The 25998-nt window shown below is 48.3% G+C and overlaps 9 protein-coding genes across 9 annotated transcripts; 6 read left to right on the top strand and 3 right to left on the bottom strand.

Moving 5' to 3' along the window:
• Positions 1–66: 66 nt before the first annotated feature.
• On the bottom strand, positions 67–1210 carry TRUGW13939_06014 (uncharacterized protein; the record flags this gene model as incomplete). Its single annotated transcript, XM_035489171.1, has 4 exons — positions 67–129; positions 179–297; positions 347–1045; positions 1093–1210. 4 exons carry the CDS (start codon positions 1208–1210, stop codon positions 67–69), a joined length of 999 nt encoding a protein of 332 aa, XP_035345064.1.
• A 1090-nt stretch (positions 1211–2300) lies between these two features.
• On the top strand, positions 2301–3818 carry TRUGW13939_06013 (uncharacterized protein; the record flags this gene model as incomplete). The annotated part of the gene is made up of 1 exon (XM_035489170.1): positions 2301–3818. One exon carries the CDS (start codon positions 2301–2303, stop codon positions 3816–3818), a length of 1518 nt encoding a protein of 505 aa, XP_035345063.1.
• Positions 3819–4139: 321 nt separating this feature from the next.
• Positions 4140–5150, top strand: TRUGW13939_06012 (uncharacterized protein; the record flags this gene model as incomplete). Its single annotated transcript, XM_035489169.1, has 1 exon — positions 4140–5150. One exon carries the CDS (start codon positions 4140–4142, stop codon positions 5148–5150), a length of 1011 nt encoding a protein of 336 aa, XP_035345062.1.
• Positions 5151–5453: 303 nt separating this feature from the next.
• Positions 5454–9146, top strand: TRUGW13939_06011 (uncharacterized protein; the record flags this gene model as incomplete). The annotated part of the gene is made up of 1 exon (XM_035489168.1): positions 5454–9146. The coding sequence occupies one exon, from the start codon at positions 5454–5456 to the stop codon at positions 9144–9146; it is 3693 nt and encodes a 1230-aa protein (XP_035345061.1).
• A 477-nt stretch (positions 9147–9623) lies between these two features.
• TRUGW13939_06010 (uncharacterized protein) lies at positions 9624–10409 on the top strand (the record flags this gene model as incomplete). Its single annotated transcript, XM_035489167.1, has 1 exon — positions 9624–10409. One exon carries the CDS (start codon positions 9624–9626, stop codon positions 10407–10409), a length of 786 nt encoding a protein of 261 aa, XP_035345060.1.
• A 513-nt stretch (positions 10410–10922) lies between these two features.
• Positions 10923–14948, top strand: TRUGW13939_06009 (uncharacterized protein; the record flags this gene model as incomplete). The annotated part of the gene is made up of 1 exon (XM_035489166.1): positions 10923–14948. One exon carries the CDS (start codon positions 10923–10925, stop codon positions 14946–14948), a length of 4026 nt encoding a protein of 1341 aa, XP_035345059.1.
• Positions 14949–15872: 924 nt separating this feature from the next.
• TRUGW13939_06008 (uncharacterized protein) lies at positions 15873–20222 on the bottom strand (the record flags this gene model as incomplete). The annotated part of the gene is made up of 5 exons (XM_035489165.1): positions 15873–18159; positions 18217–18822; positions 18878–18902; positions 18962–19135; positions 19190–20222. 5 exons carry the CDS (start codon positions 20220–20222, stop codon positions 15873–15875), a joined length of 4125 nt encoding a protein of 1374 aa, XP_035345058.1.
• A 793-nt stretch (positions 20223–21015) lies between these two features.
• On the bottom strand, positions 21016–23383 carry TRUGW13939_06007 (uncharacterized protein; the record flags this gene model as incomplete). Its single annotated transcript, XM_035489164.1, has 10 exons — positions 21016–21233; positions 21282–21417; positions 21481–21679; positions 21732–21838; positions 21895–22000; positions 22080–22335; positions 22384–22456; positions 22528–22572; positions 22623–23218; positions 23284–23383. The coding sequence occupies 10 exons, from the start codon at positions 23381–23383 to the stop codon at positions 21016–21018; spliced, it is 1836 nt and encodes a 611-aa protein (XP_035345057.1).
• A 477-nt stretch (positions 23384–23860) lies between these two features.
• TRUGW13939_06006 (uncharacterized protein) lies at positions 23861–25503 on the top strand (the record flags this gene model as incomplete). Its single annotated transcript, XM_035489163.1, has 4 exons — positions 23861–23911; positions 24020–24133; positions 24198–24951; positions 25001–25503. The coding sequence occupies 4 exons, from the start codon at positions 23861–23863 to the stop codon at positions 25501–25503; spliced, it is 1422 nt and encodes a 473-aa protein (XP_035345056.1).
• Positions 25504–25998: the final 495 nt, after the last annotated feature.

Genomic DNA, 25998 nt, shown 5'->3' with positions numbered 1-25998 from the left:
TACCTTTAATAGAGCATTGGCATGCTAGCAGGCTGGCAATCCCTTATATCAAAACATCTTTTTTTTCTAAAAATCCAATTTACTGTACTCGTCACAAACTTGCACCAATTTTTCCTCCGTGGCAGGTTCCTGTCCTCGTCAGTTCATGTCCACTAGAATCATTGATATATAGACTCACCTTTGCACTATGTCCAGCAGTCTGAATAAAATACAGCCGCGACTCGGGCAATGCCTGATGCAAATCCCAGGCAGTCTTGGGCGGACAGACAAGGTCATACCGGCCTTGAACAATAGTTGCTACTCAAATTAGTTTTTTGTGTAAAAATACTATAGAAGAAAAACTCACTCGGAATATGGCGCATCTTATCCAAATTCTCCTTGCGCAGCAACTGGCCCTCTTCCAACCAGGCCGCATTGACAAAATACTGAATCTCCAACCGCGCATGCGCCAACAACCACGGCTCGTCCTCGAGTTGATCGTTCAGGCTATCCGTGTCTGGTTTCAGACTGCCCGTAGCCAACTCAAATGCATTCCATGCCTTGGCTGCATTCAACCGCTTCAAACGCGCCTCTTCATCATCCGCCGGAATCTCAGCCGTTAGCAACCGATGATACGCCGCATAGGGATCTGCGCGGTCCTCTTCTGGTATATGATTAATAAAATCCTGCACCAAGTCCGGAAACAGTAGTGCCGCAGGGCCATCAGTGTTGCGCGACCATTCGAGCTCGCAGCGGCGCACGGTGAAGATGCCTCTGAGCACGAGCGAGCCGACTCGCTGTGGATGTGCTTGCGCGTAGCACAGTGCCAGTGTCGACCCCCATGAGCCGCCAAAGGCCATGTGCCATTTGTCAATTCCTAGGTGTTCACGCAGGGACTCAATATCGGCGACTAGGTGCCAGGTAGTGTTGTCGCGCAGTTCGGCAGGGGGAAGTGATTTGCCGGCGCCGCGTTGGTCGAGGAGTACGATTCTGTACACGGCGGGGTCAAAGTAGATGGTGTTGCTGCTGGAGGTGTGGCCGCCGGGGCCGCCGTGGAGGTAGATTACTGTTTTGTCAGGTATATATCAACTGATGGATAGAGGTAAAGCTCACCTGGTTTTCCATCCTTTTTGCCGTACTGTTGGTAGAACAGCTGGTGGATGTCGCCCACGGGCAGGTAGCCCTCGTCAAAGGGGGTTGACTGAGCGTATCCAGCTTGTACGGGAGACATTTTATATTTATTAATATTATTTACTAGAAAATATAACAGAACCGAGAGAATGTAGATAATATATATGTGGCAAAGTGAGTCATCGGTTTGATGCTACTCAATGTCGGCCTGAATGTTGGCCCCACTACAACATTGAAGTAGATGCTGATTAGATAAAGCGATACGCTTAATCATGATCTAGAGATACATATTGGATTGCAATCGTATGGTATAGTATGGTATCGTACACACATGTGTACGGTGAATTGTATATATTTAGGTTTGATTTATTCTCCAGATTCAATAGTGCTGTCCTGTCCGAATGCGGCAATTAGGGCTACGGACTGTCACGGCCATATTCCTGGTAAGGTTATCCAACACAACGAACAGGACTGAGACCAGTATACAATCAAACAATAAAACAATAAAACCCTAAAGTTTGCCACTCATACACATTAATAATCATTCAGATCATACAAATCAACGACCAGATTGAAGTGGGGAGATGCAACCCTGGTTCGCTGCGGGCCGTCAGGGGCACATTATTACTATGTACTACATACAATACAGAGCGTTTGTTTACATGTTGATATTCTACCGTGAAAAATCAATTGCAGTGGATGTGCAATGATAATACTCCGACCGAGAACACCGGACTATTAATAAAACAATATTATTGACGAAGAAAAGAATAAAAGGAACAATCTTAGTAATTGCCCCTAGCTATATCCAGTCTAAGCGCTTGGCGCTCCTCCCGAACCTTCCTCGTTCCTCTTCCTGTCTTCGCCCCGGACAACGGCCTGCTGACGGTTGCATCGATACTATTACTGCTACTTTGGTTTAATGATTAATATATAATAATCCGGGCCTCGATTGTTTTCATACTATTACGACCCCTTTTACAGCTGCGTGGCGCCCATGCTTGCAAATTGCCGGCGCAGGAGACTCGGATTGACGCGACTTAATTAATTAATTAATTAGTCAGTCAGTCACTCAGGGTCCATCTCACTTGACCAGTTCTGGCCTGCCCTCCGACACATTTAATACACGTCGATATATTCGATATACATCCATCTCGACGCCTGTCTATATCGATATAAACAAAAAAACAATGGAGGAACCTGACAGCATCGTGCGCGCGCGGTCGCCGTCGCCGTCCATCTCGCCCACCCCCGCCATATCCTCGTGTCCGTCGCCCGACCGCAGTTTCTCGACCCTCTCCTCGCTGTCCAATTTCTCCGCCAACTCGGCGACCTCAGGGGACAACCGGTCGTCGGTCCTGTCCAACGGCGGCTCCAAGCGGCGAGGCTATATCCGTCCCCAGGGCGCCGAGTTTGCCGAGTCGGCCAAGAACCGCGAGAGCGTCATGTGCCTGGGCAGCATCGCCCATCTACAATACTACTTTGCGAGAACGGGTCTGCTGGACGGCAAGGGCGCCCAGATGGCGCGTCCGAAAAACAAGGACGAGAAGGAGGTCCCCAAGCTGATGCTCACCCAAGACGCGCAGTTTGTGACGGATTTGGTCCACAGCCCGCTCGACGAGGTTGGCACGCCCCAGGACTTGGAGTTTGACGAGGACGAGCCCATGCTGCCGCCGACGGTCAGCACCTACAGCATCAAAACACACCACATTGCGCCGCCGCCCAAGCTGAGGGTTCTCCGGAAGGATCTCGTCGAGGCCCTGGACAAGGCTTCCCTGGCCGTGAAAAAGTCCGAAAGCGATGCCCCAGAAGACCAGCAGCCGCTGTCGCCGCAGACTGCGCTCTCTCCGTCGTCGCAGGAGTCTTTGTCACAGCAACCGCCGTCTCCCAAGCCAGCCAGTTGGCATGAGATCCAGGGAATGCACATTTTGGACGTTGTCACGTTGGCTATCCGATCTGCGCGGATGTACTACATCAACCATGAAAACCTCGACCGCCTGGTAGGACTCAAGAGCGAGCGCAAATTCCGGGAAGAGCTGTTGGCGGTATTGGACGTGTTGAAGAAATGGGCCGCGCGGAATTTCGCGGGGGGCCTGAGGAAGCACGAGCGAGCTGCTATTCTGGGTTGGATGGCGGGCGTGCTCGTAGTGCTGGACGAGGAGCGCCGTCTCGAAGAGGCCGAGGTCAAGGAGCGCGCGAGCTGGACCTGGGTGTCGGGCGACTGGACCGGGCGAGAGCGAGAACGAGAAGAGGCCTTTTTGCAAACGATGATGAACGGCGTCGGCTCTGACCTGCCGCCATGGATTGCCCCGGAGAACGCAGTCCTGCCGACACCGTTTTTGAGTCGACTACGCGATGGCCGGGACCTGATCCGAATGCACAACCAGGCAGTCCGGAAATCACGACGGCTCTTTGGCGAGATCAAAACACCGCACGAAGACATTGCCAAACCGTACCGACGAGCGGAGAACCTGCGGTACTGGAAAAAGGCGGCGGAACTGCGCTGGGAGACCAAGCTGGAGCTGGACGTGATGGGGGTGGTTTATGGCAGTAGCGACAAGGCATGGAAGCAGTTTGATGCAGCGCTGCTCGAGTGGTGCAGAGGCGTGCGCGAGGAGATGCTGGACGACTGGCGCAACCCGCGCAAGGGCTCTGTTGCGTCGATTACCGAGCTGCCTATTATTTTCGACAATGCGACGCTGACTTGATCATCATATCCCCCCTTGTCATTGATACCCCTTTTGATTTTTCTTTTGGATAGCAGGCCTGGCCGACCTGTTATTTGCACATACGGTGTTTGGCGCTGGGCTGCATTGCTCTTTATTAACTGATTGGACTGGATCTGGATATCAATTGATAATTTACTACATAACTATATAACTAAATATATAAATATATAAAGACAAGTTACGGTATAATGTGATAGGTCTACATATAGTTCTTCCCGTCAGAGTCAACTCTAACTTCCCCGCACGTGCTTCTCCCCACCAACATTCGACGTCCTGTTGACATCTCCATCCACATCAAAGATGACCTCCCTTCCAACTTTAGTGCTAATCCCCGGGTCCTGGCACAAACCCGCATGCTACGACAAAATCACCACTTTACTCCGCGAACAACACCAGCTAAGATGCGTATCCATTGCACTGCCCTCGACAGCCAACAACCCAGCCGCGACATTCAAAGACGACATTGACGCCGCGCGCGCCGCCATAGCGAACGAAACCACAAACGGACGCAATGTCGTCGTTGTTGCACACTCGTACGGAGGGATGGTAGGGAACAGTGCGATCAAGGGGTTTACTCCAGCAGCAGCAGCCACTGACAACGACGACACCGAAAACTCTACGACCAAGACAGGACATGTAATCGGGCTGATTCTCATCGCGTCTGGTTTCACTTTTACAGGACTTGCATTCATGGACCCATTCCTCGGCCATCCGCCCCCGTCATGGCGCGTCAACAGCGACACTGGCTACGCCGAGCTCGTCACCCCCGCGCGCGAACTGTTTTATCACGATTTGCCAGCCGAGGAAGCAGAATACTGGGTCTCGCAGCTCACCACACAGAGTCTGAAATCCCTTTTCGAAGGTGGGGAGTATGCGTATGCGGGCTGGCAGGATTTGCCGGCTGTGTGGTATATCGGCACAGTGGAGGATCGCGGGTTGCCCGTGCTGGCGCAGCGCATGACGGTGGGGATGGCGCGGGCTATGGGGTGTGCTGTTGAGCACAGGGAGCTGCAGACGAGCCATTCGCCGTTTTTGAGTATGCCAGAGGAGACGGTGAGGATTATGGTTCAGGCTGTTGAGGCTTTTGCGGGTACGACCACGAAGCGAGGGGGGGATTCGGCAGGGGGAGGGGGGGAAACAGGAACAGGAACAGGAACAGGAACAGGAATAGTGCCCAAGACGATGCTCTGGCAGCCTGCAAGCTGGTTTCGAATTGGACTACCGCTGGCCCTGGGGCGCGTCTTGGGGAGAGGCATTCTCCTGTTTCGCTGGGGGCGGCGACTGTGGACTGGCCTGTGGACTGGGCGATGAGGAGGAACTTGAGGTTTGGCACTGTACAATAGTTGATTAAGAATCTACACTCGAATATAATAGTATATAGTAATATATAATAATGGTTAACGGATTTAAAGGCCTGCTTTATAGACAAATATACTCTCCACCTGCCACTTGATTGGTGCCACGAAGCTAGACAACAAGTAATGCCTGAGACAGGGCTGCTGGGTAGAGAATACAATTTTGATATTTATTTTGTACCGTGCTTTCTTCAGCGTAGAACATGAATTGCCATTTAATATTAAATATTAATTTAACGCGGACCTATGTAACGCTAGCATGGGCTGGGACCAGCACCCCCAGCGTCGTCCCCGAGGATCTTCGCCCTCCTTTGCCCGACTCCTGAACACCACCAACACCACTAGTACTACTACTTTCAACCAGAAGAACCATGTAGAGCCACATGGCCGCGCTCTTCTGCCCTTTACACCGCGACTGCACGACTCCCTTGTCACCCGATTCCTGAGCGGGCCCATCGCTACTGTCCGCGGCGTCGGCCGCCCTCGCGTCGCCAACGCTGCGTTGTTTAGAATCACCACCACGACAACTCCTACAACCACCACCACAACAACTACCTCTTTCACGAAAACTGCTACTACTACTACACCAGTCAAAGCATTCCTCACGCGAATCCGCCCCGTGTCTACTGCAACCACGCTCATCACCGTCAACGGGCTCAGCGAGCAGACAACACCAGACCCGCCGAATTATTTCGTATCCATGCCCGCGTCTGACTCTCCGGCGACGATCACGACCACAAACAGGTCTCCCTCGAACGCCTTTTCTTCTTCGACATCATCTTCGACTTCTTTTTCTTCTACATCCCCGACCACCACGTCCTCGGCTAGTGCGTCGCTCAGGTCGCTAACCAAAAAGTTTTCGGCGCCGCAGCTGTCGAGATCGACTTCGTCGGGAGAGCTGGATAATAATAACAACAACAACAACAATACAGTGCCCCGCCTGGTCAAGACGCCTGCAGATACGAATCCCGTCACACCGCTCAACAGCCAGGACGAGGCCTCGCGCGCGTCCACCATCTTTCGTCGTCTGTCCCCTGGACTCGCTGCGCGAGTCAAGTTGTTGAACGGGTCGAGCGACACCACCGCGTCAACTGTCCCCGGAAAACTCAAAGGCGGCGGCGGAGGAGGAGGTGGTGGAGGAGGAGGAGGTATCGGCCGGATCCCCGAAGACCATCTACGCGAACTGGACAGTCAGCACCGTGATCTGTCCATCAAAGTCGAAAAACGAGGTCGTATTTGGGGAGGCACCTTACCCCTGCTCAAGAGAGAACGGAGTGCACCCGACTTGCTCGAGTCACCGACAAAGACACACGCCACAGAAAAAGACTGGGACGAAAAAGAGTTACAAAAAGAGACACCGCAGAAACGTACACAGAAAATCAATTCCTTCATCCAACAATTCTCCCAACCCACGGCCCAACCCACGCTTCCTGCCGCCGAGGTTGCTACCTCGACTATGGCGGCCGTCGAGCCTGCGATAGCTGGAGGCGATTCCGCCTCGAGACCTCACGATGTCGGGTCAACGCCCGAATCCAACGATCTACAAGAGTACCTCAAGCGGTCGACTCAAGATGAAGACCAACGTCCCGCGCCGCCACCAAAAGACACGCCGCCAGCACCCTCGACGCCTTCGTCGACAAACGCCCAGTCATCATATTTTAACCCAATAGGCTTGAACCGCTCAGAATCTATATTTTCCTTTTCCCGAGCCTCTTTTAGCAGTCAACTATATCAGCTTACGTCTATTAACCTACCCCAACCAGCCTCCCTCGAGTCGAGTATCTCTTCGATTATCAACGCCCCCACCGCAGTGCGAGCACTCATTGGCGCGGCCGAGCAGATCCAGAAATGGATGAACAAAGCATCAGAAGTACTGAATGGGATGGAAGCCGAGGACGACGTCGAATGGGCCGCCGCGGGCGGACGAGAAGGCCTCGACGACGTGGACAAGGCCGTAGCCACCTTTGAGAGTTTGGTTGACGTATATGTCAAGGCCATTGAGAATGTCCAGCTGCGCGACGATATCGACGACGTGCGCAAGGATGATCTGACGCTGATCGTGTCGCAGATGGATGTCACATTAAAGAACTGGGCGAACATACGGAAACTGCTCAGGGGGGTCAAGGAACAGGTTGAGCTGGCCATGGAGTGGGAAGAGCTATGGAACATTGTGTTGGGTGACGTTGGCATGGAAATCGATAACCTGAGCCGGCTCATTTTCGAAATGGAGGAAGGCCGACACAAGTCCCTCGCAGCCGACCCAGAGACGGAGCAAGGCAACAATGGGCTGGACATTAACGAACTAGAAACCATTGTCGAGGAATCCCCGTCCCACGGTACTCCGGCATCATCGACAAAACGCCTTAGTCTCGCCCTGTTCCCAATGCCGGCCGCGGGCGCCGATGCGGCTCGGAGCAGCAATCCCCAGGACGATGCGAACCTGATGCAACTGTTTGCGCGCATGCAACCGCTACGCGCATCGCTGGATTTCCTGCCGATGAGGCTGTCCATGTTCCAAGCGCGCGCAGAAAGGCTATTCCCGACGGCGTGCGATGAGCTCGAAGACCGGCGCAAACGGCTAGAAACAACATACAAGAAACTCGAGGGCGATGCCGAGGCCCTGCGGCGCGAGCTCGGCGAGGACCGCTGGATTCTGGTCTTTCGCAATGCAGGCAAACAGGCGCAAAAGATGAGCGAGTCGGTGGAACGCAGCATCGGCAAGCTACAGGAGTCGCTGGAGGCTGGTGATCCGGTCAACAACCCGATGGCCATCACCAAGAAGATTGAGAGCTACGAGGCGAAGAAGATCCACTATCTGCCGGCCATTGGCCGAGTCATGTCGATTATTCAAAAGGGTGTCAATGACCGGCTCACGGTGAACGGCGAGATCCTGACGCTGCTCTCGGACATGAACCAGCGTGTTGATGCTCTCAAGGCGAGCATGAAAGTGATGGACTCGCTGCTTGAGGAAACTCCCATACCCAAAAGCAGCCAGCAGCTGCGCGACTCGATATCGAGCGTTGTCACCGACAGTCCGGCCAACACCAGCCTCATTGGCACGCCCGGCAGCTCGCCGGCCTCGTCTATCATCCTGACTGGGAACAATAACAACACACTCCGCACGCCCAACCCCGGTGGCTCTAGTCGCCGCGGCAGTTCGGTGGGCAGCACGTCGCGGTCTGTGACCAATTCGCGGCGTCTCTCTAGCATTCCAACCCCGAGCCACCAGCAACGAAAATCCTCTGGTCCCTTGTCCTTCCACTCGCCCACCTCTTCTACTCTAACCCCCAGCCCCATCCCACGCGTATCCCGTCAATCCGTGACGCCAGTACCACAATCGAACAAACCGCGCTGGAACACCAGCACCAACACGACCGATCTTGAAACAGGCCATAACTATAGATCACTCGGAACCACCTCGCCATCTCCGTACGGCAAATCCACATATTCCCGAAACTCGCGGTCTGTTTCCTCGTCGCTGCCCATCCCAAGCCCGCTGAGCCGTGCCACTTCATCATCTCCTGGCCCTGGCCATATGCGCAGCGCGAGTCGCGTTGGCAGCAGTCGCGCTGGATTTCGTCCTGGCAGTCGCCTCGGCGCTACATCCCCGACATCCCCGAGTTTAAAAGCTCGCGGAGGAGGAGTAATAGGAGGAGCAGGTTCCGTGCTTGACCCACCTCCATATAGCAAACTCCGCAAGTCCAATGCCACAAACCGCCAGAGCTACTCGGGCCAGTCGTCCGCGCGTGCTCACGAGGAAGACGCCAGCAGAAGCGAACGGCCAGGTACTGCTCTGGGCCATTCGAATAACAACAACCGGCGCATCAGTCTTTTGCCGCAATTGCGAAACAGCAGCACCAACAACAACTACAACTACAACAAAAGCGGCCGTGAGAGTGCGACGGGCAGTCGGACTTCTTCTAAGGTGGACGATCGACCTCGGTGGAGATGACCTTTTTTTCTTCCTTTTTTTTCCAATCTTCACTCGTTCTTTTTTTTTTTTTTTTTTGCTCTTTCAGGTTTGCGTGTTTCCTATCTTTTGTAATACATGGATGTTCATCCTATCTCATATAGTCCTGTTGTTGTACGCACTGGTTTTTTTTTTCTATCTATGTGATGTCACGCCTGGCAGATATCCTAGCGTTTTGTTCTTTTTTGGTTTTTGTTATTTTGCAGTCCCGCAAAGGTGGCTGTGTTTCAATGTATATATTGAGTCAATAAATCAATTCAGAAATATGAATATGATGAAATACAAACCAGACTAGTTATCGGTCTGTTGCTATGTCGTATTGAGAAATTGCTTTTTTTTAACCTCTTCCCCGCACGAACCTTAATATCTTCTCTTCTCTTTCATCCCATCACCATCTCCAACCCAATCAACTTAATTGCCAACAACAAAAACATTAGTATTAGAGGGTGAATAAGGAAAATGAACACGGCTATCGCCCTCGGCTGCTCCTCAGCAGCAGCCCTGACACTAAGCCTGTCTTATATCTACTGGCTACACCACAGCCTCGAACACAACACGCACCGAGTCGCGCGCCAGGGCTTTGTCGCTGCACAGTCAGTCTCACTGGACAATCTCGAGACTGTCGATAAACAAGTGTTTAGCTCAGGGCGCTATTTGTCAGTATACGAGCGCGCGTGGCGTGTTGTGCACAGGGCGGATTTACCGGGGGATGCAGTACTATCCAAAACCACCGCTATTGCTTCTGCTAAAGAAGAAGAAGGGCTAAAAGAGTATGACGAAAAACTGCTCACGGCGTACCTGCGACATACTATGGTCAAATTTTCGCGGTATTTGCCGCAGAGCTATTTACTGCGTCTGATAGCTGCTACTTCACAAAAAGAAACGTTTGGCGCAACGCATATCCAGAGTTTACAGTTTCGCGAGGGCGATGTGGTATGCGGGTTTTACAGGGTACTATTACGGCGCGCGGGTAAAGTTGAGTTTGGTATTGATATGCCCGGAGAGCAAAAAATTGAGGCGAGGCTGGTTATTGGGATTTGCGAGAGCGGTAATAATAATGACGATAAACAAAAAGTTGTCGAGGTGTATAGTGAGACGGTCATGTGGCGGCCAGCAGATCGGCCGGATGTGGTGATGCCGCTGGAGCGAGGGCTGGGCAAGTTCATGCATGAGCTGGCGGCGTGGTGGTTGTTGGATTCGGGCGTATCGTATCTGGTTGGGTTGGGTGTAAATAAAAATGTTTGATGGTTTTTGTTTTTTTTTTTTTTTTTTTTTTTGGTAATAATATACTTGTTAATTGTACTCGGCGATGGATCCGGACTAGATACTGTATAGTAATCTACATCCGATGTAGCATATACATAAGATATGGACGACATCTGGATATTTAAACGGACGCACTCATATAGTTCCATAAGATATTTCTAAAAATAAAGTTATCAAAGCAGAAGAATGACAGCGGAAAAAGGAGAAATAATCCGTAACACTAACGCATCCGGCAACGTGCGGCTCGCAGATATGGATCGCCGCATGGCTGTGTGGCCCTGTGGGTAATCTGATGCAAGGTCTTCCCGACCCCGTAAGCAATAAGCAACAACTCTTCTTCTCCCAAGATTCAATTTGCATGCCGGTGTGTCTAAATGGAGTTTCCCCTGCCGAGTTGATACCACAGCGTATCCCTAGAGTGTGTATACACTCTGTAGGTCAATCTCCGGCGGAGATAAGGGACGGAAATCCCGGATGGTCTGAAAAACCACCATGAAGAAGACTACGCCATCTTCTACCCTCGAGGTGCCCACCGAGGAAATACAGCCCCCCATTGTCAATAATATATACGACCGGACCCATACCCTTATTGTCCGAGTCTTCCGCCGACTCGTTTATCGCCAGAGGGACGGCGCAACGTCACCGCATGGCCGACATATCCCACTGCGCCCGGGCCCGTCACATGTAACAACTGACCATGCATATGTTTCCAACAGCATCAGATCCTCGCGATATACAATATGGGATTTTTTACCAAAGCAGTTTTTCTTCCAGGCTACGCGCCTAAACAACATGTTCTTTATCGCCATAGGCATCCCCCAGGCTATCCCCGGTATCAGCACCACGGGGAGCTACACTACTATCTTGCCTCTGTTGTTTTTCATCTGTCTAACTATCGCAAAAGAGGGCTTCGATGACTATCGACGCCATCGTTTGGATAAAGTAGAGAATGCCAACTTGGCGTATGTACTTCGGCCAAAGGGGCAGACAGCAGCAGCGGCGGCAGCAATTGCTGCCGGGCTAGTCCAGTCCCTTTGCAAGGTGGTCACAGAAAGTCCATTATTCCCCCAATTTCTTCAATCGAATCAAAAAAGTCGGAGCGATTTCTTACCACTTGAAGAGGACACGGATGACATGTATGAATGGACGGCGGTAAAGTGGCGCGATATCAAGGTTGGCGACATCGTCCGTCTGAAACGTGATGATCCGGCGCCAGCAGACATTGTACTCTTGTACGCGAGCAATGAGAATGGCGTGGCATATATCGAGACCATGGCTCTGGACGGAGAGACAAATCTCAAGATCAGACAGGCCCTGCATGATTTTGAGCATTGCAGCTCAATCCAGGGCATCAAGAGCACTACTGCCAACTTCTCTGTTGAAGACCCTAATATGGATTTGTACGATTTCAATGGCCGCGTTGTCATTTCCGACGACAAGACTCTCCCCCTCACACTCGATCATGTCATCTTTCGGGGCTCAGTGCTTCGAAATACCACGTTCGCGACTGGCATGGTGATAAATACTGGCGAAGAGTGCAAGATCCGCATGAATGCTAGTCACCATCCAAAGGCTAAAAAGCCACGCTTAGAGCGTACTTCAAACCATATCGTTCTTACTCTCATCCTCTACGTCGTCTTGCTCTCCGTTGGCTGTTCCATGGGGTACCTAATGTGGCATCGGCGGCAGGAAGTTCAAGCCTGGTATCTGATTAGCGCAAGCTATAACGCTTCCATCAGTTTCCGGGACATTGTCATTGGGTTTTTGATCATGTTTAACAACGTCATTCCATTGGCAATGTACATTTCTCTCGAAGTCGTCAAGGTCGGCCAAATGTTATTGGTACAAAGCGATGTCGGAATGTACGATCCTGAATCCGACAGACACATGACATGCAACACAAACACCATCCTCGAGAATCTGGGCCAAGTGAGCCATATATTCAGCGACAAGACTGGAACTCTGACGGAAAATGTCATGAATTTTCGCAAGATGAGTATTGCGGGCTTGACTTTTTCACACCACCACCAGCAGCAGCCTTCTCAATCTGATAACGGAAAAAATGCTGCTTGCGATGATCAAGATACAACTCCAGAAGAGCGCGATTTCACAAGTTCTCAACTTACAGATCACATACGTCTATACCCCGACCTGCCTTTTTCGAAACGGGCACGGGACTTTATTCTTGGAATGGCATTGTGTCATACAGCACTCCCGCAAACAGATGCTGCAGGCCACAGCGATTTTGAATCACCTTCGCCCGACGAAGTAGCTCTTGTGCGAGCCGCACATGAGCTTGGATACACCCTCATATCAAGATCATCACGGACCATCACACTACGGCTGACGGATAGGAACGCCGACAGCCAAGAAAGGGAAGAAGATGAAAAGGAAGAGGACCAACAATACGAAATTCTAGACATAATTCCTTTCACCAGCAAGCGGAAGCGCATGTCTATTATCCTGCGCTGTCCAGACGGCAAGATCTGGCTGATCTGTAAAGGTGCGGATTCAGTGATTGTGCCTCGTCTAGAACAATCTTCGCTCGCGATGCGGAAATCACTGGATGTCCGTCAGAGCAGGCAGTATGAGCGCGACGAGCTATGGGAGAGTCAGCAGGTCCGAGCGGATTTCAAACGTGATTACGATAATAATGGAGCGAGTCTGCCGTCGAGCCAGCAGGGCTTGGTGAATGAGCATACTTCTCGACCGATTCCGTTGGAGGATATCGAGTTCCGATTCTCGGTCGATGCGATGACAAATGACAGCATAGACGCGGATATACACAACGGAGTCGAATTGATGGACGAATCAGCCATCTTCAGTCGATGCTTCGGACATATGGATGACTTTGCCACCGAGGGTCTACGAACGCTGCTCTATGCGCACAGGACAATATCGGATTCCGACTTCCTTGCCTGGAAGCAGCATTACTCGGAAGCGACAACATCACTAACTAACCGAAAGGATATGATCGACGCGGCCGGTGACATGATTGAGACAAATCTCGAATTACTCGGAGCGTCGGCCATCGAGGACAAGCTTCAAAGAGGTGTACCGGAGACGATTGACAAGCTCCAACGAGCGCAAATAAAAATCTGGATGTTGACGGGCGATAAACGTGAGACGGCTATTAATATCGCTTATGCTGCGGGCATCTGCAAGCCGCTATCGGAGCTTTTCGTCCTAGATGTATCCAAGCCAGAATGCATCGCGGACCAGATGCAGGATTTGATGTACTCAATCCCGCTTGACCCCAACCGCCATCACGTCACAGCCATTGATGGGAACACGCTAGGTGTGATTGAGAAGGACGCCGTTCTGTGCAAGAAATTCTACCAGCTGATCTCCCAAGTGGACTCTGTTATTTGCTGCCGCGCCAGCCCAGCTCAAAAGGCCGGCATTATTCGGGGTGTTCGCTCTTCCCTCCCAAAAGCTCTAACGCTGGCGATTGGAGACGGCGGGAATGATATTGCCATGATCCAAGACTCGCACGTGGGGGTCGGTATTTCTGGGAAAGAAGGACTACAAGCAGCACGCGTTGCAGACTATAGCATTGCCCAATTCCGCTTCTTGCAGCGATTACTCCTGGTACATGGCCGCTGGAACTATATCCGCACTGCCAAGTTTATCCTGTGGACTTTTTTTAAGGAGTTTTTCTTTTATATGATGCAAGCCCTCTATCAGCGCTACGATGGCTATACTGGTTCCAGCTTGTACGAAAATTGGTCACTGACGGTGCTCAACACGCTCTTCACATCCCTGTGCGTCATTGTACCTGGTATATTCGAGCAGGATTTGGAGGCAGCCACCTTACTGGCCGTCCCGGAGCTGTACACATATGGCATCAGAAACAAGGCCTTGAATCTATACATCTATATCTGGTGGATGGCTCTTGCGGCTGCGGAAGGGCTTGCGGTCTGGTTCATCGTGTGGGCTGCATGGGGCCATCACATGGGCGACAATGGTGCATTTGCACTGGGAAACTTGTGCTTCAGTCTCGGTATCGCGTGGCAGAACATCAAGCTTCTGTTGCTGGAAACACACCGCAAGACAGTCATAGTCTATGCGTCTTTTTTCATCACATTTGCGGGCTGGTGGGCCTGGAATGCGTTTTTATCTGGCATTTACTCGTCGAACCTTACCCCCTTTGACGTGAAGGATGGATTTGCGCATGGCTTTGGTACTGATTTGGCCTGGTGGGCGACCTTTGTTTTGGTTCTTACAGCTTTGATAGTTGTTGAAGTCTCGTACAAAGCCGGTCTTCGATGCCTACGCCAGTACCTAGCGAATAATAATGGATTTCGTCGTGGCGGTCAGGGCTTGGTTACGAAAATGAAAAAATCGGGCAAGAATAAGTTTTGGGAGCTGGACTCTCCGATTACAACTATATTATGGGATAAGGTGCGGTGTGGAATATTAGTCGAATCGAACTTGGATATAGGCATGTGGCAAGAAGCCGAGGCCGACGAGGCAGTTATGGCGAAGCTGCAGGCTGTGGCAGATAGAACAAGTTAAAAACATAGAGAACTAATGTTTTGGATAGAATATATACCAATGTCATTTACAGCGATGATTACTGCAACTATAAAGCAGCCCTTGTCAGCTTCTAATACCAGGAATGTAGCGAGCATTTGCAGGCTTTAGCTAATCGAATGGGACTCTATCTGGCATCTCACTGTCTTTCTCAACCTAACCATTCTCGACTTCCTCATGACTAATGAATGCTATATGGTGAGGGTCGTCATATCCACCAGACTCTAACACCCCTCGCTCAGGTATGATATCTGTCAATTGGACTTATCGAGATTTGCCAGAGATAGTTCTTGAAGGGAAAGCGAGGAGCAGAAGGCGCATTTTCGTAGACTTGCATGAAATAAACTAGAAAAAGAAAAAATTAAAAAAACAAAGAGAGTATTATAGCTTTAGCTGAAATAGCGGTATACACATAATTATATCTATTCACTCTTAACATACATTATTGCTGTCACTACATGTATGGGAGCTATATCAAGATATGAACTATGAAATCACAAGTTAGATCTCCCAACAGACAATATAACATCAATGCCTGACACTAGAAACATAATAATGAATAGATATCAATTGATATTGTAGCCGTAGATATTTAACAATCTCAATGCAATGCCAGTATATATAGTACATAGTTTTTCGTAAGTAAAATCATACAATTGGGCTATACAATCAAAATGCCCCTTTACATGTACCACAGCCTAATAGTAATCATCTGCTCCGTCACCCAAACACGGAGTGTCTATACCGTCCTTTTCGAAAAAAAGAGAGTTCAATTCCACCGTATCTTCTTCCTCAGCGGCCGTAATAAGTGCCGTATGAACAGAATATGTTCTCTCGGTGCTGCACCGGCACCATTTTCAATGAATAGCCTTTCCACCGCGATTTTTCCTTACTCTAGGCGGTGTATTATTTCTCCAATAATTTGATGATTGCTTTGTCCTTGTTTCTAGTGGCCCAATATAGCGCTGTGTAACCCCCTGGGCCTATGTCATCTGGATCGATGTCCTGCTCAAGGAGGGAAGCTACCTCCTCTTCGTTTCCTTCCACCACAGCCCATATTAAAGGATAGCGGTCAGGTGTAAAGTCATTGTAAAGGATGTTCATCACTGCCGTCGTCTTAGCAAAGGATAACGGAGATCTTTCAAGATCGTCTCGGAATCCTGGTTCTGCTCCCCTTTCCACCAGTAGTTCGATGATCGATATAATATTGTTTTGAACAGCCAGCATCAGAGGTGTTTGACCCCAATTATCCACACAGTCAATATTTGTCATTTTTTCAAGCAGAGCTAGTACCGCTCGTATATGGCCATGCATTACAGCAAAATGTAGTGCATGCCTCCCACACAAATCCCTGGCAGATATGTTCTGGGGGTTTGCGTAGACAAGAAGCTCTTTCATTTTTGTCTCAGATCCGTTTCTTGCAGCCCAGTGTAATGGGGTTAGTCCTTCATTATCCTTGGAATTTCTCTCCTCCCGGCCAGAATCAAGTAGAATTAGACGTGTGATTGTCTCAAATCCGTTTCTTGCAGCCCAGTGTAATGGATTCAGTCCTTCATTATCCTTGGAAGTTCTCTCCTCCTGGCCAGAATGAGTAATAATTTGACGCGTGATTGTCTCAAATCCGTTTCTCACAGCCAAGTGTAATGGAGTTAGTCCTTTGCTATCCCTAAACAATCTTTCCGTGCGTGTCGAATTAACCAGAAGTAACTCCATTATTGTTTCGAAGTTATTCTCCGCAGCCAACAACAGCATTAAACCACGTCCTTCCGCAATGAAAGTCTTTTCAAGAAGTAATCTGGAAGTTATAGGATCGTTATTTTTCATAGCTTGAAAAAAAGGTGTTCTGCGGCGAGAGTCTTCAGAGTTGGCGTCGCATCCGTTATGGAGTAGAACCTCCACAAGACCAAAGTTGCCACACTCCACAGCGCAAAATAGAGGTGTTCGGCCGGATGTGGCATCTTTTACGTTCAAATTTGCCCCTCTGTTAATCAGAACAGTCGCAATTCCGAGACGCCCGTGGTGGGCGGCTACCCAAAGAGGTGAACGTTGAAAACTTTTTGACGATCGAGCATCTATATCCACCCCCGGTGCACTTGAAAGCATTTTCACTGTACCGAGCTGACTTTTCATAACTGCATGATGCAAGGCTGTAAATCCATCTTTATCAAATCGGTTGACTGTGCATATATTCAACAGGACTTTGAGCACTTGCTTATACCCGAATTTGGCGGCAACATGGAGCGCTGGAATACCTTCGTCAATAAGGGGAATATCACAGACTTCTTTTATGTCTTTTTTTGAATTGGTTGCGAGGGTTAAAAGCGGAATATGTTGTTCTTTAACAGCCCACCCAAAGAGACTATGCAGACGAGACAGTGCCGAGCGGCCACCAGACATCCACGGGTGAAAATTCCAAGACTCATTAAAAGTAAAGGCAAGCTGCTTAAATTTGTGCCACATTGGCGATTTGACCTTGATATGTTTGGTTTGCAGTGCCCAATTTGCCGCCGCATAGTTTAGAAACCGATATTGAGCCACGCCAGGTTTTGGGATTGGCTGCAGTCGACGAAACTCCAAGGGCATTGGAGACGTCTTGGTTTTCCAAACCTTGGAGAAGAGTTTGGTAAATGGTGGACCGAGAGATTCGCCTGCTAAACTAATGGGTGTTGATATTGGAACATTGATAGCCACGGTCTGATTATCTGGATTCACCAGTTCGAGACCAAAGTTCGAGAAGGAAAGATAAGCAATGCAAAGCTCGCCACACTCAAGCTGACCCTCTTCTGCGCTCTGTGGATATCCCAAAATGTAATTCTCTCGGTTATTGTCGAGAAATTGTCTAACTGAAGAATGGGCAAAACGAACGCAGTTATCAGTAGGGTCAACAACGACGAGATTAGCACAGCAACCAATAATAAACTCCGCTCTTGGTATTTTTGCAGCATCCCATGAATCGTCCTCAATGTCAAATGCGACAGCTTCTCTCAATTCTTCTATATGCAACGGATAGGTCGCAAAGCTGACCCATTTGAGTACTTTGAGCGCGCATGTCTCAGAAAAGGCGATTCTTTCAATGCAACGGCAATAGGTTTCTTCCAATCCTTTTGGGAGTTGGCTCAAGGATGAACGAATTCCTGCATCAGTGAAACATGTGTTCCATAGAATTTCCAGTTGAAGGTATACCCATAGAAACCTATGCTAGTTAGCATGGGACTTGAATAAAGCCATTCTCGAAAAGGTGCAACTTTACATTTCCGAAGACTCGGACAGAAGTACCTGCTTTATCTCTTCTAGTAATCCCGAATCATCCGTGAGCTTCCTCTCCATCGACTTATCAGCGATGCTCGCTTCAATGTAAACTTTAATATCTCGTGAAACATTGGACGAGGTGGAGATTCGTCGAATTCCTGGTATAATCGCAGTGACGTCGATATAACCTGGAATTTGGTCTCTGCTAAGCAAGAGAATTCTTGAGCCATGCGATGAAGTCCGGCCATTGAAGAGCAATCGGAAAACCTTTAAAAGCCGTGCACTATGTGTTCGGTCTAGACTGTCGATTCCATCCACAACATATATGGTATTCGGTGTCAAACGAAAAAGATGAGTAAAAATATCTTCTAGGTCCTCAAATTCTGGCCGAATTCGCTCGTGTCCAAAGTATTTGACAAGTTTTGATTTTATATCTTCCGGAAAGGGCCTGTTTATTTGTTTTATGATTGCACATAGTTGTTTAATAAGACTTGAAAGAACATATGACCCTTCCAAGGAAGCATGTTGCACTTCCTCGCAGTAGAAGAAAATGGTAGGAGCTTGCATTGAAGGCGAACGGTGCTTTGCAGCTTCTACCACCGAAGCCCTATTCCGGTATTTAGATCTGTAATTCTGATTTCAATAAATATTGCAATACTCACGCTATTATCGTTTTACCGGATCCAACTAGTATCATTGTTAAGCTTATAAACTTGAGGTGGTCCAGAAACAAGAACTTGACTTACTTTTTCCGGAACACCATAAACGTGTAAATTTGTTTTCAAACCAGGCTTTGAATTCTGGATGATCTAAGAACCACTGGGTTGTGCCCACAAGTCTTTTGCGGGATAGTCGCTGGTGAGCTTTCTCGTGGTCGTAGGTTGAAATCCGCTCGAAAATGGTTTTGTCATCCTCGATATCTGCGTAATTTTAGTCTGGATTTCTTCATTTCTATCTCCCTAGGGACAACACACCGCTTTTCAGAGATACCCAATTTGAAAAGGATCGCATCTGAACCTGAGGGTCACTTTCATAAAGGCTTATTGGTGCTTCTGTAACTCGGCTTGCGTGGATCGCTGAAAGCAGCTCTTTTGCATACGCAGCCGCCGTAGCGGCCGCGTATGGCTGCCATTGTTTATTCTTATGTGAGTCGGAATAGTCACAAATGCCTCTCACAACTAGGCATGGGAAACTATCCATCAAGCCTGCTGCCTCCATCTCAAAACATAAAATACCTAACTCCTGTGCCAGTTTGTTCCTAATCTGTCCATACTTCATCACTTGATTTCCCGATGCAATTAGCCCATAATGGACATGAGGGGCTTTTCCTTCTCTGATACTCCGCGTAATGAGTTTGGTATGGTCGCATTTGTCGCAGGTACTTTGGGACTCAACATGTTCGTAGTCAAACTCAAATAATTGGTCTTGCTCCTCCCCACAGTATGTGAAATTCACCTTCATAGATGTATTTCTAGTAGCTGCGTCATCTAGAAACAGTGGGACCTGACTGGGTGATGACATATGCGCTGCCTGGATCCTCGAGATCGCAGTGAGAAGCACCGAAGGAGGCTTGTTTAAAACCCCGGTGCGCTCAAATTGCCCACCAGCAGTCGTTTTTCCGTAATCGAATTGGATGACACCACCGAAATCGCGGGTCGGTTTGCTGACAACAATATCGCCTAGACGGATATCATGTTCTGCGCTTGGAACACCTCCGCCGATACCAACCATCAAGCCAAAGCGGATAGACTGGAAAGTGGTTCTTATTTGCGAGGCCAGCGTTGCCGCCGACGTTGTTCCATAGATTCCTGAAGGCAGACAGGCAATCACAATGTTGTGTGCAAAAACCGAGCCAAGTATATATGAGTTATCGTCGCCGGGGCTGGTGGGTAAACTCTGGTGCTTCTCGTCGAGCATAGCTTCGGCGACAGCCATCTCCAGCGGCAAGGCGCACACCCATGCGACTGTGTAGTCTTGGTGGCGTAGCCGTTTCGTGGCAAGGGCCATTTTATCCAATTGGTATGGGCATTACACAATAGAGACTGATTTGCTGCGTCCAGCTTTTGAGGACATCTGGATGGATGAGTGTGTGGATTGTGGGATTCAGCCGTCCACGTGCCGCCGCCGAGACTAATGCGCATTTTCGCGGGCAGACAACTAAGCGATATTTAAGCATTCATCATTGAGATTTTTGAAGAGTAATAGTAGTATGCTATTTGATATGAAAATATATCGCGATCTTCTAGATACATGATGGTAAATGAGTGTCCCTGTATAGTCCCTTATATCGAAGCACCGCTTCGAGATTTGAGATCATTGCTTCACTTATTTAATAGCGCTGCTTCCAGTGATGTCATTATATAGTAAATTTTTCAAAGATATTTAGAAATATATTCGAATCAGATACTGAGGCGCCGGCACCGCGCTTTGCGCGGTATCACGCCCAAAAATTAGATTAAAATAGAAACTAGTTTGAGTACGAAGAAATTATATAGTAAAATGCTTAAAGTTATCGCTGCCCTATTCGCAACCCAGGAAATATCTTCAGCACAATAATGAGTTTCCATGTGAACTTGCAAATTTGGGTAGCGTCTTCATTTCAACGCACATTTTGATTGGGGACGCTACATATATGGACTATATAGATAATATATATACAACACTATCTATGAAAAGATTAATGCTCATGACATCTTGAATTGATGCTCAGTATGCAACTAAAATTTCTTATATGAAAAGGTAAAAATAACTCTCATGTGAGCACCTCAACAGTTTTCCCACCAGTTTGGACAAATATCCATCAGTAGTAAGTCGCCTTACTGAAGCTGATACTGCTTTTTCCTATAACATGCCCGCTTGAGACCGCCTCAAATTGCAAGATACCTTCTTGGGCGCCGAATGTCACCTCTAGTGAATATTGTAATAAATACACGCACTTCCTGTTAATGAATTTGCTAGCGAATTTGGAGAGGCCGACGTGCGTGAAATCAGTTTCAATTCTACCAACAACCTGAACACCTGGATATTATAAGCTATGGATGACTCGTACCATTTTTTGTAACTTACTAGGATGCTCAACACGATCCGGGGCTTCCGTAGGATTGCAGCAGTATAGCTCAACATGCTTTTTTAGTGAATCCCCCGGATAATGCTTCCGATATATTGTTACTTTCTGTGAGTCATTTTCATGGTATTTTTGGCCCTTATATTCGAGGTTAGGACCTTAGAAGGTTTCCTTAAACGGTCAAAATTTAGCGGAGCATACCTTCCGAATCAGCCATTTCATTCTGCCTGACACCATCTTTCTTTGGTTAAATTCGTCCCAATAGGCATCCTTCTCATTGTCAATACCGGGACGAAAATCCGTACCCCAGGAAAATCCATAATGCCGACGACATATTTTCACCGTCGATCGAATGCCTTGTAATCCACGAAGTGCAGCTCCTTGAGCAATGGTAGCCTGTCTGAGTATATTGTAAGCTGAATATTCCATACAAAAGAAAACTACACACTCACGGATTGCTTGGCACAGTAATGGATATGTTCCTATCCCCACCAAATGTTCTTCTGACGGCCTGCAATAGATATTCGGAATCCCCGAAACCACCAACCAGAATTATTCTCTAATAATTGTGAGCAGGATATTGATTTTGGTTACAAGAAAAACTATTGTACGTACGTTGATAGCATCGCGTTGCAACTCCTTGTTGGCGTCTTCTATCTGTGTTGTGATGAGGTCTAGAATTTGATTTATAACCGGGTCAAAAATGTCTCGCAGGTCCTGGCTATTGATAGAAGTCAGTACGGTTTTTCAATTGAAGGAGGTTAGATTTCTAAGGGGGATCCTTTATCATCCATTCTTACTCAGATATAAGAACAACGCCCTCGTCATCGTCATAATACTTGGGGTCGAAATCTGAAGACCGCATATTGAGGGCCATTTCGTATGTGGTTTCGATTGTATCTGCACCGAAATCCTTCTTTAAACGCTCAAAGTGTCCCATGAAGTCGCTTCCAGGGCCTTTTTTTTTCATTGACAGCTCATCAAAAGCATCCCCAAACCGTTTGGACATCAGTAGGTAAAAGTTCCTGTCAAGGGCGGTTGAACCGCATTTCCCGCCTATATCTTGTCATCGGTGGTTGATTTCTTGTGAAGCGGAGTACTCACCTGTCCCAGTACAGAGCTCTTCGAAGGATAAAATAGGATCTGTTCCTGTTATGAGATACGTTGTGATATCCTTCTGTAGTTAGCGTGCGTCTCCTCGTACATATTTGTATCCTGGTGATATCTATGGCGGTTCGTGCTACATACAACGGTCCCCCCCCCACAATCACAAACTAAGACACCATCTCTAGCCTGTAAATCTATTGTCAATATACCACCTTAACGGGATCTTGAGCTCTTACTTTAACAGGTGCGCTGACTATGTCAGTTTTGCTCCTTGTAAGCGCAGCAATAGCAGCAGCTTCAGGTTCAGTGATCATGAATATTTTGTCACCAGGCCGACTAGAGCTTTGGCCAAACCCAGCACGCTGGGCTGCTTCTCTGGTGGAAGCCTGCGCTTTGTCAGACCAAATAGCTGGCATCGTAAACCAGAATTCAATTGCAGAGATGTCGAGGATTTCTTTTGTGAGTCCTTTCTCAAGTGTATGCATGATATGCTCATATACTCCCATCAAAAAGTCTGCAACAACGTCTACTGCGTCCTTCCCTTCTGGTAATTGCATGATGCCTAATTTGGACGCTTTCTCCAGCATGGGATCATCGTATTTTGTGAGTGGAATATTCTGGTCTAGCAACAATTTGGTCCATGAGTAGCACTTGTGTCCAGTTTCTACTTGGAAGCCCCATCGCCGTTTTCCCAACTTTTGGTTGTCTTCTGGGTAGGCGATGTGAGAAGGAGTTTTGAGGGCATGGTCAACGTCTCTTCTCGTTCCCGGCCATGACTTGATAAGGACGATGTCGCTTATACTGCCACTTTCGGAATTCACGTAACTAGCTCCTGGTGACATAACCCCCATTCAGTTTGTCTTGCCAGTATCGAGAAGGATTGATGAATATAAGTACCTGTGAAAGTTGTCCCATAGTCAACAGCAACAATTATCTTTTTTTGGTACCAAGTCAAGGCGAGCGACTGAAACTGTTTGTCTATTATTTCGGTGGACATGTCGATAACCAATCTGGTAAAACAAAAGTGAGCAAGACACGATTGTCAAATATAGAGAGAGATTAGACGAAGGTTTTAAATATTGCGCGGGACAGGATCATCGAGTGAATGTTTACAGGGGGCAGCTATTCAGCCAATTAAACTCGCGTTCATAGCGCTGGGCTGTTATTGCTTTTGCAAGACTGCAACGTTGGTGTGACCAGTTGGCGCCAATGTGACTGCACTTGCAGGAAAACCCTGTCAAGCGCGAATTGACGAGTCAGACCCTAGTTTTCTGCTGATAACTGGTTCTCGGATTTCACCCCCCTCTATAGTACGACAAAGCTTCCTTCTCAACCGTCTCCCTCCACATTGCCAACTCTTGGTCACTGCTGGCATATTTGTGCCGTTGAGTACTCAATGTGGAAATTTGCCCAAAATTTTCTACCTAAAGCATCGTCTGTAAACCAGACACAGGGGACACGCCCACCACATCAGATGCGTAAGCGTGGTACAGATGATAGAAAAGCGCCTCAGCAGCGTCATGAGGTATGTACCACGCGTCTTTCTTGCTTTTATTTCGTATTTTCGTCTATTATTTTGAATTTAATCTGGTTGAATCTATTTTGTTTTTTTTAAATTAACAATTAAACCAAGGACCCACGCCGGCAACCTACGGCTGCGACATCTAGATCCGAGGCTTGCGATAAACCCGGCTCGGTCATCGACGCATCCATGGAAGAAGTCCTAGGAGCACGGAATACGGTGACTGTAAGTTGAATTTTATTTCCTATGTCAGACTAGAAACTTGCTGATGGAATGACCTCGTATCAAGGGTGCAACTCCGCACTACCCAGGCAACTCTCAAAGAAGGCGAGATGTTCAAACCAGACCCGAACGTATAAAAGAGGCGAATCAACTTGCCTCTGAAGATGAAGCAGCAAATTCAGACTCTGACGCACTACGTCGTTTACTTAAAGAGAGAGACGTGGAACAGCAACAGCTACTCAGGAAATTGAAGCGGTTGCGAGAGACACAAGAAGATACGGTTCATGACTACGGGGCGGCATTACGCGAACGTGAAGCAACTATACAAGAACTGTATAATCAAATCCATTCAAAATCAAGAGCATTCGACGAGCTTCAGCACTCCAATGCACACCTCTTGCAGAAACTGGACGAAATTCAAGAACGAGTCTTCCGCTTCATGAACAAGGGCGGATCTACATCTCAGGGAGACGAAAAGACACGCAATGATCTATTGAGACTTGGGGACAAAATGAAAGCATGGGCGAGAAACAACAGTTCCCCAGCTGAGCAACGAATAAAGGAGCTTTCGATAGATCAAAAACAGGAGATTATATCAGACTTATCCGGCTATTGCCTTCAACATGACTGGGACGACTTGATGCAGATGATGCCGCCTAAAATTGTGGAACGAATTACTGTTTTGTTTGTCCAGGCAATGCTCTCTAAACATGTCTTTTGCAAGTTTTTTAGCAACCCCTTCTTTGTACTAGAAGGGCAAGAACAGACTATATTCCCAGCCTCGCTTCAATTGTTTAACTTATATCAGGCTATTATGGAAGGTGAGTTCTCTAGGTTCATTTCATACACAAAAATTTTAACGGAATGTAGCCGATGAAACCGAAGCCCATGTTTGGCGGTCACAGTTAATCCGGCTCTTCCAGACTTCTGAAAAGGCTTCCCAGCTAGACTCTCCGCTAGGAAAGGCGCTACATGGCTCTCTTTCTCGCATGGCAGCTCAGCTCAGAGAGGATTTCCTGCAGGGGCCGGCGAGATACCTGTTATTAACCCCATCGAACGAGCGCGCATCGCAGGTGAGAAAAATGCTAGAGGATATTTTCTACTACGCAGCACAGCTAGCGCTATCTTTATGGACACAAAGATCTTTTTTGAAATATCAAACTCTCCGGGACTTGTCACGGTTTTTTAACGGTAGAGAAAATGTCGGTGCCCATGCACTGCATCGTCTTGATGAAGAAGATACAAGACTAGATGGCAAGCAAGTTCTTGTGGTTATTCAGCCTGCTCTTCTTGCTTTTGGAAACGATGAGGCTGAGTACTACGACCAGCATAAGGTCTGGGCAAAGGCGATGGTGTTGATAGACGAGAGGTAAGGGGAGTGCGGTTGTTGGTTTCCTGTACACAAACTAGGATGTCGTTTGCTCGTTTGAAGCTATTATATATGGATATTCCTTTTTTTCAGTGATATCATAAGAATGGGAGTAAGGAGTGGGCACCTGTCCACTCCTATCTCACGCTCACTTGCCTCACGACCATAGAGTTACTGCTTTACAGGGCTTGCGTAAGCATGTAACATATCTAGCATCCTGGGCACACAACAGACAGCGTGCATAAACATTTAGTCCTCACTTTTTGGCGAAAACTAGTCATCACAATCGTTGGATTACTAGTGACCACCTTTGCTGAGCCGAGCTTGGGCGATTGGATAGCACTCACTGGTCCCATTTCTGTTAGTTTCGTAATGCAACGCTAGACCTTTGGAAACAGTTTTCCTTGTCAAATCACCACGGGTAGTCTCGAAGAGAACGAAACCTGATGGGAGGGGGGGATCAAGAGGGGTTCAGGACTAATGTACGTTCCTAAGTTGG

The sequence above is a fragment of the Talaromyces rugulosus genome, chromosome III (assembly GCF_013368755.1).
Source record: "Talaromyces rugulosus chromosome III, complete sequence".
Taxonomy (NCBI): Eukaryota; Fungi; Ascomycota; class Eurotiomycetes; order Eurotiales; family Trichocomaceae; genus Talaromyces; species Talaromyces rugulosus.
The sequence above is the reverse complement of the archived record's forward strand: the minus strand, read 5'-3'. Positions and strand labels throughout refer to the sequence as shown.